General features: G+C 52.8%; 2 protein-coding genes across 2 annotated transcripts; both read right to left on the reverse strand.

The window, feature by feature from the left end:
* Positions 1 to 2,520: 2,520 nt before the first annotated feature.
* Positions 2,521 to 4,025, reverse strand: QC764_407250 (uncharacterized protein; the record flags this gene model as incomplete). The annotated part of the gene is made up of 3 exons (XM_062947014.1): positions 2,521 to 3,160; positions 3,283 to 3,773; positions 3,830 to 4,025. The coding sequence occupies 3 exons, from the start codon at positions 4,023 to 4,025 to the stop codon at positions 3,038 to 3,040; spliced, it is 810 nt and encodes a 269-aa protein (XP_062800687.1). The 3' UTR covers positions 2,521 to 3,037.
* A 108-nt stretch (positions 4,026 to 4,133) lies between these two features.
* Positions 4,134 to 4,681, reverse strand: QC764_0068510 (uncharacterized protein; the record flags this gene model as incomplete). Its single annotated transcript, XM_062940610.1, has 2 exons — positions 4,502 to 4,681; positions 4,134 to 4,169 (listed from the first exon to the last, which is right to left on the reverse strand). The coding sequence occupies exons 1-2, from the start codon at positions 4,643 to 4,645 to the stop codon at positions 4,134 to 4,136; spliced, it is 180 nt and encodes a 59-aa protein (XP_062800688.1). The 5' UTR covers positions 4,646 to 4,681.
* Positions 4,682 to 16,756: the final 12,075 nt, after the last annotated feature.

Raw genomic sequence — 16,756 nt, forward strand, 5'->3', positions numbered from 1 at the left:
TTTGGCCCTGGCTGTGGCCTCGCGGCCAATCCTTCTCCAAGCCGTCGGAAGGATGGCACGAGGTGCCGACGGTGTCCTGTTACAGATACAAGATTCGAGTATTTCCAGGTCTGCTCAAATGAAGTGTTTGAGGACATTCCCGACGGTGTTTGGCGGTGTGGATCAAGCCAGAGTGGAAAACGCCGTTGGGATTTTGGCTGAAACATTCGAGACTCTTTTTCGGGTGCCGCTACCGCCCAGCAACTCAGAAGCTGCAACGACGGTACATACATACCTACGGCGAGTACATGTGCCGGATCACCTGCACGTTGGTAGAAAGAGGGTACATTCTGGGCATGGTTGTGTTGGTTGTTGGGAGCACCAGAGACGGGGAGCAACACACGGAGTTTGGGGGTGACGACGCAGCCAATCAACTCGGAAAGATAGGACCGTGGACTGTGGATATGCGAGCGGACTTAACCATGCGATCAGGACCGTGTGTTGTTCATGTGCTGTGTTGTTGGCCATGGAGAGAGAGGGGCGCAGGAAAAGACGTGGTTCAACCGGGAATCTCCATATCCTCAAGGACCAGAATCCCATTCCCAACTTGTGGTTTGTTTGAGCTCACGAAGCTGCATGTAATTGGTGAGTGGAGGTGCGACGGAAAAACGATGGTCAAAACGGGAATAAACTTTGACCAATCAGAGCCCCCAGTGTCTGTTAGGTCCGAGGGTTCATCTTCACTTCAAGGGTCTTCAGTGCGAGAGAGAGCAAGTTCGATGTTTGAACATCACATCAACTTCGACTCGGCCGAATCCACGGTGAAGGACGACGACAACGTATCATTCAGGCCGAGAAGTTCTCGTTCAAAGGACCGCCCCCTCCCTCCCCCCCTTCAAATTTAACCGCAAACTTCCGAGGAACACGGGGGACAGAGATATCGTGCAGTGGTTCTGGGTCTTGTGAGTCCCTTGTGTTCCAGAACCTGGTAACGTCTCCTCCAACTGTCCCAACGCCCAGTTCCACCTCTTTTTGCGACCAATAACCATTTCGGACTCGACCAACTGCATTCTGTTGGTATTTTCCCAGGTATATTATTATCTATACTTGACAAGTCGCACAGCATAGCAGACTGTGTTAAGGCCCTTTTCTACCCAACGAGTATCTTGATGTCTATTAGATCTCATTTATCAGGCACCGTTTCCAGGAGCAGGAAACCATCCCAACACTGAACCGTTTTCTTAGCTTCCTTCACGCCCTTTTTTAATCCAAACCAGGATCGGCCTGTTTTCACCCACTTACTGCACAGGCGTGGCACAGGCGAAAATGGAAGACCCGATAGAATATCCCTGGAATCGTACGCCGGGCGGCAAGGCTTCAGCTCTGGTTCGGCGCCGTCGGCCCCCACACTCGCTCACCTAAAACCGCTCCGCTTCGTCCGTTCTCGCTGTGCCGTTGGGTTATTTAAGCGGAAGGCCGAGCCTCGCTGTTCCGTGTGGAGTTTTCTCCGTAGGGTGGTGGTGCTTTTTGATACCTTTCCCAAATGGGTTTCTGCTCAGAGAGGCGAGCCCCTGGCCTGTATTTTTGGGCCGCAAGAATCGAAGATGGTCGTCGTGCTGCTTTTGAAATATTTGCGAGATTGGGAGGGGATGAGAAGGGAGCCGGTGTATCTCGGTATTCTCTTCTTCGGGCAGCAGACTGGCTGGCAGAGACGAGATACCCAGATTCCTCCCCACTCTCTCTCCGATCAAACTCGGAATTTGACGTCCATCCCCACTTTTGAGGGTTGTCTACACTGGTGAAGCCTGCGCCGCAGCTTCTTTTTCGTTGCCGCCGGCGCCGGCCGAGGCTAGGCTTGGATGGGCAAATGTTCGTAAGGCTGGTTGGTGCATTCGCCCCACAACTTGAGGGTGGTATTCTGCACCGGGTGTTTACGCACGCTCGTTGTGATTTTTGCAGGAGAGCTGGAGGGTGGTAGCTTTGCGAGATCAGGCGAAGGCCTGGTGCGAGAGGCGTAGCATAGCCGAATACCTACCTGGAGTTCTGAGTTGTGGGGCTTGAGAGAGAGAGAGAGACGGGATATAACTGGATTTGGAGGCATTCTCCAAGTGGACGTTTGTGCGCCGCGGGGAGCACGAGTCTGGGGTGTCCGGGGCGGTGGGTTGTTTGGTACAGTTGGCCGTTTTGGTAGGCTTTTTGGCGTCGGCATCATGGTTGGGAGAACGAAAACTTTTGCGAGGTGGAAAAAGATGAATGATTGCAGATGTGGGATAGAAACGGTGAGTGTTGGATTTGTCAGAAACTGAATTGTCATCAACACAACACCATCGTTCATGATCACGATATCTCCCATTTGTCAAATCCGGCAGAAATTCGGACTCTAGTCTCATTAAATGTCATCGTCTTAACACTAGTGTCCGCTTTCCGCGCGGGCGGGTAGCCGTTGAGCTCCCCAACGACAAGGCAAAGAGGTAAGCACTGATGCAGAGAATGCTGACACAGTCAGCAGTTTAACTTGGACTTCTAGCTCCTCCGCCAAGATCCATCATCACTCATTGGGGGGGAAAAAGTGTGGTATTTTAACAATTTTGTTGATTCTTCAAAATGTGAGAAGACTTGGACTTGCAATCCAAAATCCTGATAAGAGGCTACAAGAAAAGAGCAACGTAGAAGTCGCTGCTACAAAAACGCTGCGGGCAAGCACCTGCTTTCCTCCCAGAAAACACCTCAAAAAGCAGAGTCCCTCCCAACCAGCCTGGCCCTGACGAATGCTGTCCCTGATATCCCCAAGTCCCTGAACCCCGTGAAAATGCCGATCAATTCGTTGCGTATGGGATGCCGACCCCTCCTGAGAGTGGTGGCCTTTTCCCACCACGCCAGTACTGGCATAGTTGTACCGATAATCTGTTGTTGTGTGGTGATTGTTGTTTTTTATGTTGGCGGTTGCGTATATATGTGTTGTGTATATCCTTTGCCTTGAGGCGTCCCTCTCTTGTACCCCTATTTTCCCTTGCCCTTGGTGTCCAAACAATCTCCAAGCGAAACAAAAAATCCATGCTTATTGCTGTGGACCATAACCAGGCGAGCCAGGCATGGACAGTGGCGTCTTCGGGTACTCGGTGTAGCTACCAGAGTCCGAGCAGGCCGCCGAGTGTTCGAGAGAGTGTGACAGAGGCGGAGTCTGTGTCAGGCACCCATCAGCAACGGTGATCTTCTTGAGAGTTTTTACGGGCCACGATGAAGGTTTTGAAGAGGAGGAAGATGTGGAGGAGGTGCAGTAGCTTGGTTCCGAGAGGCACTCACATTCGGGGTCAGATGCTCAAAGGGAGGAGGGTGGCCTCCGTGCATGGGCATCCCTGGGAAGAAGCCGTTGTTGTAGCTATCCAGGGCTTGCATGGATGGCAGAGAAATAGTGTTTGAGTACTCGGCGAGTGTTACGACTGGATCTTGGGGCATTTGGTGGAAGTTGTAGGGAGTGAACATCTCGTCGCTGGGAGGAGCAGAGTAGCCAGTCTGGTAGTAGGGGCCCACTGGGCTGGTGGATCGATCTCTGTCATCCTCGTAGCTGTGGCTGAAGAGGTACTGATCGTGCTGTCCATAGGATGGAGTTGTGAAGTGAGGAGCGACAACCTGTCTGCCGGTGGCAGGTGGCGATTGCTTCCGTGCCTTGGTCGCTGGGGCGCGCTTCGCAGGCTTGGGTGCTGGGCTTGTCTTCTCACTGCCGGGAGAGGGGGATTCGTCTGATACTCCGGCCTTGCGCTCCAGCTCTTCCATGCGCTTCTTCAACTTCTTGCCTGTACCCAGCTGTTTAGTGTTTGCACTTGGAGTGTCGTCCCATGAGGCTACGTACGATAGTTGCGCTGGGCAATGCGGTTCTGTATCCTCCTCCTCTCGGCAAGGTCTGAGATCTTGGTCCAGTCCTCGTCGGGGTTGGCTGAGGGGCTGAAGGCGCTGCTGGTGCCGTGCGAGAATTGTCTTGCGGGCGCCATTGGGGCCTGCTGGTAATGGGTATATGTGTGGGGGTTGAGCTGGAACATGCTGGCCATGGTGAACGGCGTCTTGTAAAGCCAGGTAAGGTTTGGGATGAGAAGAAGTAAGGTGGTGAGGTGAGGTGAGATGAGAACTGTGTGCCAGATCCGAGAGGATGGGACGAACTATATATCCAAGTTGGTGGGTGCGGCGTCAAACGTCTATCTCTACGTCGGAGGGAGGGGGAGATCAGTCTTTAAGAGCTGGCCCAAGAAGATTCACCAAGTCGAGGTACTCACAAGCCCACATGCAGGGATTACATGGATGGTCTACGGCAAATTGGCTGGTAAGTATCCTTGGACACTCTTGCTGGTTATTCTGCAGCCTGGTTGTGAGGTACCCGCTACAGACCCACCCGCAAGGATTCTTGGGTTCATGGGTCGTCGTGTCTTGGACCGAGGGTGAATATGGGGCCATGCATGGAACTGGGCGTGTTGGTTGTTGAAGATGTACCTGGGTACTTCGAGCATTTCATGACCGTGGAGGTACGTACCCAAAGCCTGGTGTAGTGTTGCACACCCCCTCCTCTCCCCTTCCCTCCATTCCGTCCACTGGGCTGGTACTGAGCTCTGAGGTTGAGGAGAGGAAAGGCTTCATGGGGCAGAGAAGCGCGGTTTGTTCCTAGCCTGATGCTCATCTTGCAACCTAAGGATCCTGGACCAAACTCGATAGCTGAAGAAACACATTCACATGTAGAGAAAAGAGAACCTGGAAGGGAGAAAGAAGAGGTTCAGCGGGGTCGTCCGCATGCCCGCTCCAGTTTACGAGGCACCTCAACAGCTGGGTGGAATGCAACGGGCACCAAAAGAGAAGAAACGGTGGAGTTTGAGCAATCATCCCCCCCCCCCCCGTTTTCAGGCAGCCATGAATCTCTATGTCGTGGGTTGGCGTGGGTAAAATTAGCCCTGATAGCGCATTTAGCCCAGTTGTGGTGGGTGGTGGCTGCAAAGGACCGCAAAAGCAGCGTCCAGGGTTATTTTCGGGGGCCTGGCGGTGAGTGGGCCACCAATGACAAGCCAAGTGCCCTGTCCCTTGTCTTCCGAAAATGCTTCCCCTCAAACTCGCGTTCCTATTGGTCAAGATCCCGTCGCCGGTTGGCCCAAGCTCACGTCCCCGGATCTCTCCACCACCGTAGGGCTGGGTTGCTATGCGCTAGTCTCTTTTAGGGCAATCCTAAAGAGAAACAGCCATCTCAGTCAACATCCACCGGTCCTTCCCCGGAGACTTCAGATGTGGCAGTGACAGAAATGTCAAGTGAGGATGATTCAAATCTATCTAGCCTTGTAACTAGGCTCGCAGACTCGGTGGTTCTCTCATGAGTCCCTCGCCGACAACCCGGAGCTTCCTCTCGAACTCATCTCTGGGGGCGGCTTGCAGCCTCATGGTGCAGCTGGAGATCACACTGTCGTTTTGCGGCGCAAACCCTCGGTGACACAGGCCAGCTTCGAGAACAAATCTTGGCCCGTCTGTGCATATGTCGGGCCCGGTGGTTGCGTGATTGGAACCGATTCTCTGGGCCAGTGTCGAAGGGTGGTTTAGTCGATTTCCTTGTTTCTCGACTCTACAAGCTTCCAAGAAATGGCATTCAGTAATGAAGTCGCAGGATCTGAGGAGCATCGGGCTAGGTGAGGTGGCCGGTATCGCAGTGTTGCAACTGCTTGTTTTACATTTTACATTCGGAGGGTGAGGTTGACGGCCTCAGCGGGACTCACGTGCTTCCCTGTGCTTGATAAGAGGCAGGCCCAGAAATAGAGTCCTGACAAAGCACCTTGTCGATCAGTGATTGGCTGAGAGGACTGGGGGTAATTGGATTAAGGTTTTGTGTCTGGTGGCCTCTTGGCACATCCAGGTTAGTGGATGTGGCGTCCGTGCAGCCAGTCCTGATCGGCCGAATTCTGCTGCCTGGTTTTGAAGTGTCGATGGTCTCGACGGCAGACGGGTATCATCGTTTCAATCTTGCCCTGGCTCCATCACCAAGCTCTCTCCCGTCGCCCCGCATTCAACCATCGTCGACGATTGATTTTCCTAAAGAGAACTAACCAGGACCCGCATCGACCCCCGCTACAAAGTACTGTACATTAGTGATTTTCCTCTTCGGCCCCCGCGCGTGCGGTCATGATCAGTCAGTCATCGCCCTTTCAACCTTCGTCCTCACAGCCATTTGTTTGAGATCGTGTCCATCGTCCGATCATACTGCTTGGCCACTACGCTGGCCGGCGAGTCCACAACTCTTTTGATCTTTCGTTTTGGACACGGCATCACAACTTGGAAGGCTGTCTGGGTCACGTTTGGTGCTCCTTTCACCTGCAGTTTTCCATCAAACCGCCTTTACGGAAGATTAAGCGTGGGAGGTCGTTGAAGAGACCCGCTGTTTTCTGTGCCATTATCCAATCAGGTTAAATGGCTCGTAAAATCGGGAGCATCCCCTAGCGGCGCAATCTCCCGCTTTTCCCAGAGCCTTGGCTTCACCTTCATCTTGGCATCTGTCTCGATGCCTAACCTTAAACCAGGGCCCTCAGCCTTGTGGTCGCCGAACCCCTATGCAGTTTGGAGTAGTGGCTGGCCAATTGTTTGCAAGGCGACGATTTTCAATGTGATGTTATTCACAATAGGATTCGGCAACTCTCGCTTCAGCTTGCTGACGGGCCTCGAGGTTGACGACTTTGCTTCATCCTTGACGCTAGAGATCACAGGCACCCATATTTCCCTCCGGGAGGAACTCATCTCTCCCGATATAGCATCACATGGTTCCTTTACCAACGCCCGAGTGACAAGTCAAGCCGATCACCGACTCGACTGCTTCTTGGCCGGCTCCGAGTGTCTAGACATCCTGCTCAGTCCAGATGTGGAACACTTTCCAGAAAGGGAACTCGAGTCCAGACGTTAGGAATTCGGATCAGCCCCGTTGAAGTATCACAGGTCGGCCGCCGACCATTCCGGCTTGCCGATCGTTGCATTTCAATTGTTACTAGCCGTCCCCGCAAGATACCCTCCAACGCCACAGGATGCTTGTTTCAACAGTTCATGAGATGGTTACAGCTTCATGCGGCCCTGTTTCCTGAGGGGAAAAATGCAGGCCGGGAACGTACAGAACGCATGCCACAGATGGATATGATTGGAGGGCGCTCGAACCTCATGCTGAAGCTGTGCCACGCGGGAGAGGTAGCAACCCTCGTCCACTCGGCCGATTCCTATCGCTAATTTCTCCGGGGACTTGACTATGATTGTGCCTCAGTCGGGGATTACGCAGGGTCTCCTCTAGCGAGTAGTATCTCTTTTGCCTGAAGTATGGTTCTGCGGAGATGCCGTCCAATGCGAGGGCGGTATCGAAGCTACCTACCTATTCTCAGCGACAGCAAACAGATATCAAGCCATTCAGCGAGACATGACTAAACTCAGACAATCTTGAACACATCCATCTGCAACATATGACACTGCAGCTTCAATGATTTTAGCAGATAGCTTCCGAAAGTTCCCAAGATCTATGGCAAATGCTTCAGCGATGCTGTCGTAACATCTCCAGCTAGTGATGAAGAGGCTCTCTGTCTCCTAATGAAGTCAAGAAAATTGGCAGGCACGACACATGCACGGGGTAATTCTGTGCTGACAGGTTACAGATCTCACTCAGGGTGTAGCCGTACGGCGGTGCAAGGGCGCGGTTAGGTCTCTCCACCGGCTTGGAACGGAAGCTCGTAGGGCTAGTAGAGAAAGTATCGTCCGTGTATCATTTTGACCGCTTTCCTGCCGTTTAATACTAAGAAGATACCTTCCCACGTTTCAGCTCGATATATAAAGTGCTGACCGCATCAGGCACCTTCTCACCTGCCCACCAATACCTCCATTCGTCTTGAAAGCCACAGGGGCATCAATCTGTCTGAGGCAAACCTATTTGTTGCGGACGTCTGTTTGGGATGAAGCAGGAGCAACGGTCGAGTTCCTTTTCGGCCAGTCACAACCTCAGATCGGTTGATATATCTCGAGTTGCGGCTGCGGGCAAGAGTCACTGGCATTCTTGGCATTCTCTCAAAGCGATCCCAGGTTTGAGAATTAGCCCAGTTACGTGGCCATCTTCTTATTCTCCTAGGCGACTTACTAACTCGTTGCCTTGGACCATTTTCTTTCTCACCACGATGGGGACCTTCGCACATCATGTCAACGAGCAGCCAATGCCTTCACTTGGATCGTATAAAACCTGGGCATTCCCACCATCTCGACCGGACAGCCTCGTAAACCAGCCTGACAAAACGAGGCGGACTTTTTTTTCTCGGGCGATATCACGGTTACAAGCGCACACGCACGTCACAACAAACGGGGACGGTTCAACCGCCCCCCCGCAAGAGATTCACGAGGTCGAACGACCACCAGGGAAGGGTTACATACACCCTTCGTTGCACTAGGCGACTATTAGCGAGCGGACAAGAGCGGGTGTAACATCAACCACTAGGTAGCCCCCAATCTCCAAATCTTGGACTCCGTAGCCCCCGAAATGTGAACTGTTCCTAAAGAAGGACCGAGAGCGATGTCTTCGAGGGACAGGCACAACAATTGGCTGTCGCACAAAGTAGCACTTTGCCCGGGGAGGGGGCTAGCTGCCGTTGGGTTGATTGTTGAAGTGCTTATGTCAGAATCTACTTTGCTGGGTCCGGAGGGGTACGGAGCAATGGGGAAACGTAGTAAGTGGTTTTGCGGCTCCAACACTAGTAGGGGACAAGAAAATCTTACGAACGGACGAACCATATTTGCCGGAGGTCTGTGGGTAGGGGGTGTTTTGGCGATCGCATCACTGATGATAGGCACCTGAATTGTTAGGGTTGCAGTTTGGAGGGGTTGTTTTACGAGTGCTGATATCGGAGACATATATGGTCGGTAGAAACGAGTTGGACTAACCGATGGTGTGGCAGAGTAGCCGTTTTGTTCATCAATCCCCACGCCATGGTATCATTGACCTCGTATGTTGACACGACTTCCTACCTGCTACCAACCATCGAAACGACAAAGGATACCTCGAAGCACCAAATCAGGAAAAGTGTACAAAAGAACGCCGGATGACGCGTCCAGAGTTCGTACAGACAAAAGTACTGAGCCATATCGGCATGTTTGAACCTTGGGATGTGGGCTAGATTTGGAATGGGGAGGAGCTGACATTTTTCGCTAGGGCAGGGGGTGTGTTGGTTGGGTTGGTGGAACGGAAACTCGCAGTAGCGCCGTGGGCGCTTCTTCTTGATGGAAGTATGGTTGTTACTGATGGAGGTGGCATGTCTTGAAACTATCAATGGCAGCAAATGCCCGCGCATAGGTTAGCTGTCATTGCTTCTGTTATAGAGGAGTGCCGATCAGTTTCTTAGATGGGAAAATAATAGGTAGCTAAGCATGCTTAAGGTAATTGGAACCGCTGGCACTATCTCCCCCCTCACCCCCCCATCATTGCCGGCAACTTCCACATAGATACCTAGTTAGCTACCACCACCAACATCAACTTGAACATACACTACAGGCTTCAATCAACTTCCTGATATCTCTCCAAGAAAAAAGGGGCATTATGACTCGCTAACATAAAAACCCCTCAAACACCGCCGTCCTAAAACAAGAAATTTCGTTGCCTATCATCAACTGGAATTACCCACTCAAACGAGGCGCTCTTGTTCTTGGGTAAGGGTCGCTCCCCGAAATTAGCCCACTTCACCTCCTGGACTCTGGACCCCACTCAAGTTTGTTCACTAATCATGTGGAGAAAAAAAAACGGGAAACGGCCGCCAGGTTCAAACCGGTGGTTCGTGCGCCGGCCGTTAACTGTGGATCACCTAGGTCCCACCTTGGATTGGTAGCAGTGCAAAAATCTTGGCGACAAACCCTCCGCAGCTCTCTTATTGCGACAAATCAGAATGCGGGAGGGAGAAGGGTAGTATCCCGCCTTTATGCAGAGACAATGAGAAAGCGATATGAAAATGCGGCTATGTTCGGTAGCTAAATGTCTTAGTATTCATGGAAGGCTACTGGTCACGTTGGGTTTTGGAGAGGGTGGGTTTTTTTTGTTTTTTGTTTACCACTGGGTAGGTGAATTCATTAGGGGTGTATCCTGCGGTCTTTAGATCAGGCTAGTGTGTAAGGTCACCGGATCTTGACCATCATTTATCGAATGGTGTTTCTTGCCCCCAAGTTTCAGGTAAAGATCTTCAACCACCCCCTCGGGGACCATAGCGACTTTCCATCTGCTTTCCAAGTGGTGAAACTTTCTGCAGAAAAATAACAGCTGTGCCGCTGCCATCCCCGGATTGTTGATGCCTAGAGAGATGTGATATGAAATCTGCCCGCTCATGCATGGAAAACACACAAAGTGTTGATATCTTACTGGGAACCACGGAGCATGCATTTTGCTAGAACCAACTCCCGTGATAGGCGGTAAGGCAAACCTCTAGATGGGTGACGTGCCAGCTATTCAGGGGTTCAAGGAGGCCGTGGTGGGTGGTTCGGATAGTTGGGTTTGTCTCTCGTTGACGGTGAAATAGGGGTCTCGACCGGCCGAGGCACGGCGCATCGGCTGATGATCTGCAACAACCAAAGACTTGACACTCGACGCGTCCCTCCTCCCCATTGTGGATAGATGTTGGCGCCCTCGACCGGTTTCGGATTGTTCAACAGACTGGTTCTGGCAGTCAGGGGTAACAACACCCCGTTTCCCGCTCAATGAAAAGGGGGTTGCGCCACCACAACCATCTCCAGGTCCCAGGTCTGCAAAGGTCTTGTTCCCGAAAGGATATGCTTATTGCCTGCAGCGGTTAAGGCTCTCTCGGGGGGTGGGAGGGGTGGGTGAGTGCGTGTCAGCCGGAACCTGCTGCTTGGTGACGGCATCAGTCAGCATCTGCAGGGACTCGACCTCATGCAGATTTAATTGAACCCCAAGAAAGAAGCACAGTTTTCAGCCTTGGGGTTCATGGGGGAAATAGACAATACGAAGAGGAAAGAAGAGGAAGTTCATAGTCCCGGCGGTGAACGTTACCGTAACAAGGCCGAACCACACAGGACAAGACAAGAGGATGACCCGAAGTTTCTGTCGTCCCAGCTTTGGGCGGCCGCTCCAGTTCATCTTGGGCCGAACTGTTGTTTACATGTGAGAGGCTATGCCTTGCTCTGATATATGGTTGGCGGGAAAACGCCACAACCATCCTGTCGGGTGGACAAGACATCGACTTGACCGCAAGGCCATTGCTTCATGCCAGCTCCAACGCCTTGTTGTCAGGTCTAGAAGTCATAACCCATCTCGAAAACAACCTCTGACTACTTGTCAGGCAAGATTTCCGTCGCGGGCCGGCTGTGCCAGAGTAACAGCTCAAAGTTGGTCGGCCCACGAGTCATCCGGTGAGTGAATCGAGATGAATTATGTATTACTGATACATTTCCATACATAGCACCCAACGAAGCCCGTGATGGATGTTGCGGCCGCCGACGCTGCTATTCTTGAGCCTCATCATGTTGGGACCCACCGCTGTCCAGGCACCCGCATCGTCTCTTCGTCTACTACCCAGTGACTGTGGTCCTCCAAAAGCCGTCACTTGACGCTAGTTACCCTACAATTCATTATTCATGTGACTGGAGGAAGCCGTTGAGGTTGGGGAAGGCGTGATATGATACTGCAGCAACCCTTCACGGGGACACCCGGCTGCCCGCGTTGACGGAAGGAAATCAAGCCAGACTCAAAGACGCCACTCCCTTGCCATCCACGAGTAACCGTCGAGAGTTTTAGTTAGAAGGGTGTATCGGTAATGGGATCGGTCAGCAAGACGACAATAACTAGAGTCCTCAACTCAGATTGTCGTCTGATAGACTTTGTTTGATGGGGCCGTCCGCATCAAAAGATACCACCAATCAGAACCTCTCGCTCGTGTGAATGAGCCAGGGCCAGAATCCAGTCCCATGTCCGTTTGGTCAAGCAAAAGAGGGCAAAATAGCCGCTTTCGGTAACCTCACCGCTTTTGAACCACAGCCAAACATGCAGAAACGCCGCAATAACAAAGATAGCCCCACCGTTTTGGGAGATAACAATACCTACTGGAGGCTCCGAATTGCTAAAAGGCTTCGAAAAGATTTGACAAACCCAAAATGTTGGAACCTCCCACAGGAAACGCAGATGTCTCAGCACATGAGAATGATGGCCTCATACCGAGGACTTTGATGGCAAGTATGAATAACGGAGGGGAGCATTGGGTTGGGGATGAGCACACACCATCCGTGCAATCAACACCCCACCCCCAAAACCGAGAATGTAGCGGTACCTCGACTGGGAACTGACAGCGGTTGCTCATCATGCCCATGCTCACACCTTCATAGGGCTGGGTGGCTTTGCTTCCTTCTCCACAAAACGAAGCTTGACGTGTAAGCTCTGCACTCCCCCACGACGCGGATGCACTTCCGCAACAAGTGTCTGGCAGCAGTATCAGTATTTGAAATCCACTCCGTGGCTGTTGATACTCCAAGGTGACAGAGTTCTGGCGGCCGAGTGCGGTTTGACTCGCCAGGACAACCGTTCTTCGGCGTTACATTGCTCGCCTGCTCCGCCGACCCAGAAGGCTCCCAGGGCTGATGCCCAGTTTGGGCTGTATTGGCGAACGGCTGGCGATAACAACGACGGAGGCGTCGAGCGCTCAGTAATTTACAGACAGCGAGGTGCAGATCTCGTTTGGACAGCGCAGTTTCCAACTTGATCTGGCATGCTTGATAATGGTTTGGCGGTGTGGAAGAATACCGTGTTCCTCAAACGACTCGGATATTCATGATGGAGGGTGGTGTTACATGAAGAACCGTGCATGAGTTGCATGAGAGGGTTGAGATGAAGTAACCAGTACCCCATGACAGGAACTGGATGCAAGAGGACCTTGCCAACGGGCCGACCTCCAGACAATTTACACATACGCTGAGGATGGATGCCAAGACGTACCTGACTGCCTCCTGTTTAATCCCGTGTTCTAGCGTATCTTGTTGCCATTTCAAATGGAAATCCTCCTGCGTAAGGCTGTTAGCGCAAGCCAGTCGTATATCATTAGTATCATCACGTTCATGCTTATCATCATGAAGAGGCCATATCAAACTTGGTGATGGAATTTGAAATGGGCTGCAATAGGACCTTCTCGAGACCCGTGCAGCTGGTGAATTGATGCCTGGATGCAGGCCCAAATATCCAGTAACGCCCGAGGCGGTCAATGGCATCGGCAGCGTCATTAGAAGGTGGGTGTGCCTGTCTACCGTCGGGCGGTTGTGATGGTGCAGTTGAACTGACCTCTGGGAGCATATCCGGCGCGCAACACCATGCTAAGAAGCTTCCACCACCGAGGAACCGGAGCGCTGGGGCCAATCATATGGCGAGAAAGAACGACTTCTGTGCCTCTCCCGCTTTCCCGTCCTCACAGCTCTCGTACCCGATCCCTCGGAAGGGCGGCGTCAGGCCCTCGCACCTCCCCGTGAAGCAGCACACCAGGACGCAGTTATCACTAATTCCAAGCCATGGACCAAGAACCCTCCTGGTTGCGTTAGTTTTGAGCGCATTTCGTAGTGTGATAGAGCAACAGACTGGCCATCCAGAGCCGGGTATTGCGGTGACTGGAGACCAGTGTTCTTGTTTTGAGTCCCAGAAAGCAAAGAGCTGCATTAATAACTCAAACGCCACGAGAGGGGAGCGCGGCGTCTATTGCGTGGGACAGGATATGAAGTGCCTGTGCAACAGCTTGTGAAACGTGATACCAGGAGAGGGTGTCGTCGGCAGTTCTTGATGGGCCATGGTTCTGGACGGAATAATGCGAGCCTTGGCTGTGGCAACTGGCAATATTCTGGAGCGCCTGAACACATCGCACAAGCGGGCGTTTTTGTGTGACCTTCGTTGAAGGCAAGCGCCGTGAGGGACCGCGTCTACCCCGCCGCTGGTGAACTTGTCCGAATCCCCGATGGCCACGCACCCGGCAGAAAGTCGGCCGAGCACCTAGGGCAGAGTGCTTTCCGTGCCAAAGGGGGTGTTGATGGACAGTCAGGGTAGTCCCGTATCTCGACGAGTCGTAGGGCCGAACAGCTGTCCAGGGTCGTTCGTGGGTAAATTAGCAAGCGAATATCTCGGTGGTACTCGTGAGGATGTTGAACCTGTGACAGAGACAGGGCAGAGCTGTATCAAAGGCCGAGGGTTAGGCGGCTGCTTGGCAACAGCGAGGCTCAGGCGGACCACGGGGCTGGAGCTGCACAGCTCTGGCTCTGTTGATGTCGAGGGGAGATCGCAGACAGAGAAGCGGGCGTCGCATGTCGCAGTGCAGGTTGCAGTCTGCATTGGCGTTTCCCCAGAGGGGCGCAGCATCTTTTGCAATTCCCGCCTGTTCTGGGTGCACCAGCACCAACGTCCACCAAGAAAGAGCGGGATTCCAGCAGAAGGGGCGGAGAGACAGGGGTCCAAGGCCCCCTTGTCCATCGCTGCAGAATGCGGCACGCCCAGTGCCAGCGCCAGCGGGGTGGGGCACGCCAAGGGCCCGCTGCTTCCCGCGTCCCAATGTCTTGGCCCTCGACACCTTTCTTGGGTGTTCTTGGAATCTCCTGAGGTCTTTTTGAAACTTCCCAATCAGGAAAACATATTCGAATCAGGCAAAGTGCGGTTTGACCCCTCGGTCACCAAAAAGGGTCTTGTTCAGAGTTGCCATAACGGACTGTCTGCAAGGGCGCTTTGAAGACCACCAGGGATCACAGCCCGTACCCTCCGAACAACCAAGCAACAATCCAAGCCATCTCCGAATGCGCAATCCTGACGACGACGACCACCCACCATTTCGGAGTCCTATCCCCGCTGATCACGCACCCTCACGTCAACATGGCTGGCGGGAATTACGTGCACATGGCTGCTGCCCCTCGCCCGGCCCCGCGGCGCCCGCTCTGTCCCGTTTGCCGAGAAAGATGTGATATCAAAGTCACAGCCACCAATCTGATATTCGAGCACCCCGCAGCTACCGGAACCTCTGTGTAACCCCCTCCGAGCCCATCCATGCCATCTTCGCCGTATTCCCCCGCCAGTTGTTATCACCATCACCACCATCACCACCATCACCATGATGATGTTGGTGATGAATTGCTCCTAGACCGCCGGATGTTTCCATCAGGGAGGGACGGAAGCAGGCGACTAGTTTCCGATGTCAGGGCCCCTTTGCCGATGATTATCATGATGCCCCTCCTCCAAAACAACATTTCGACCAATGTTCCAAAAGTACAAGTTGGCGTCGAGGCTGGTGTTACACATGCACATGAGCAGCCCGGTCTCACAGAATCAGGCTGTTGGGTCCCAAGGGCGCACACGCGGCATGGAGTTTTGCAACCGTTATCTCCAGATTGACTGGCACTCTCGCTCCAAGGGCCCATGTGCTACGGCTTTGTGATCCGAAGCGGACCTTTCTCCGAACACTTGTCCTACACCTCTTCTCCCTTCTTGGTCCTTCACGCTCCCATTGCTCCCTTGGGTATGGTGGTGACGCCACGTGCGGACTACTCGGACTTGAACAACTGGAATAGAAGCTCCGCTCCCACCTCGGAGTAAGTTGACACGGAGACTTGTCGGATTCCGCTGGATTCGTGCTTTATGACTTGATCTGGCAGCGCGAGCTGGAAACATGAGGCTGGACATCACGAGGAGAACAACATTCTATATATCCTCAGAGATGGACTTTTAACAAAAATGAGGTAAGAATCCCATATATCTATCTATCTATCTGATGATAACGTAAGACCCAACGCAGTGGAACGCCAACCCCAAGTTTTCTCACAGTCAGAACCCAATCTTATCTTGATCTCCCCATCAGCTCAGCTGGAGAAGGCAAAGCAGAAATGATTTGGGGGCAGAACGTCAAAGTCGGAATGGGGGTAAGGTAAGGTGTGCAACGGTGTAGTTCGGTCGGAAAAGCGGCTGAAAGAAGAGGAGGAGAAGCCCCCAAAATTCGCCGATGGATCGCAGGTTCGCAGCCCCCAACCGTAACAGTGTAACCAAATGGACACAACGTCCTTCCGTGCACCTACTCTGAGCTCCCAAGCATCCTGTTCGCTGGCTCGCAACTTGTTCTCCCAGGGCTGTCTCGTTCGTCCGCTCGCTGTCAAGATGTTGTTTTTCATGACAGTCTCGGAAGTTATGACCAAGTTTTCGGGTACATCAACAGCATTACATCACAACTTGCTCTCTCAGCTTCAATCTGCAGTGACCCAGGCCACGAGAACTGAGAACTGGCCCGCTGGAGGGCACGACACAGGGCTGAGTCGCTGTTGTGGTAGGTAGGGAGTTTTTGATCCCGCATGGGTTTACGGAGAAAGAGAGATAAAAGTGCTGGTAGTAAGGAGCCTGCAGGTTAATATATGCGGTGTTACTGCCCACCGTTTTGTTGCTCTTTGGTTTCCCGGGAGTGGGTGATTATAGTCTTGTGACAGGCTCAGTGGGGGATGTAACCAACCCAGCTTGATGGGCAGACAGAGACGGTTCGGTTCGAGTTGAGTCACGGCGTCCCTTGTGGAGGAATGGGCAAATGTCAAGTTGCGGTGAGGCGGGCGTTTTGGCGATGGGGTTTGGGGACTGGATGAGGCTGTGTGGAGAAGCGAGGAGAGCCGCGTGATGAGATTCTTACGAAGCAGTTTGGGAAGGCTTGGTAAGTTGGCATTTGGGGAGTGTCGTAAAGGTCGGGAATGCTAGATGGCTGTGGTGTTTTGACGCGGGGTTGGGGTTGTGTAACTAGATTGGCGAAATGAGTCC

The sequence above is a fragment of the Podospora pseudoanserina genome, chromosome 4, assembly GCF_035222485.1.
Source record: "Podospora pseudoanserina strain CBS 124.78 chromosome 4, whole genome shotgun sequence".
NCBI lineage: Eukaryota > Fungi > Ascomycota > Sordariomycetes > Sordariales > Podosporaceae > Podospora > Podospora pseudoanserina.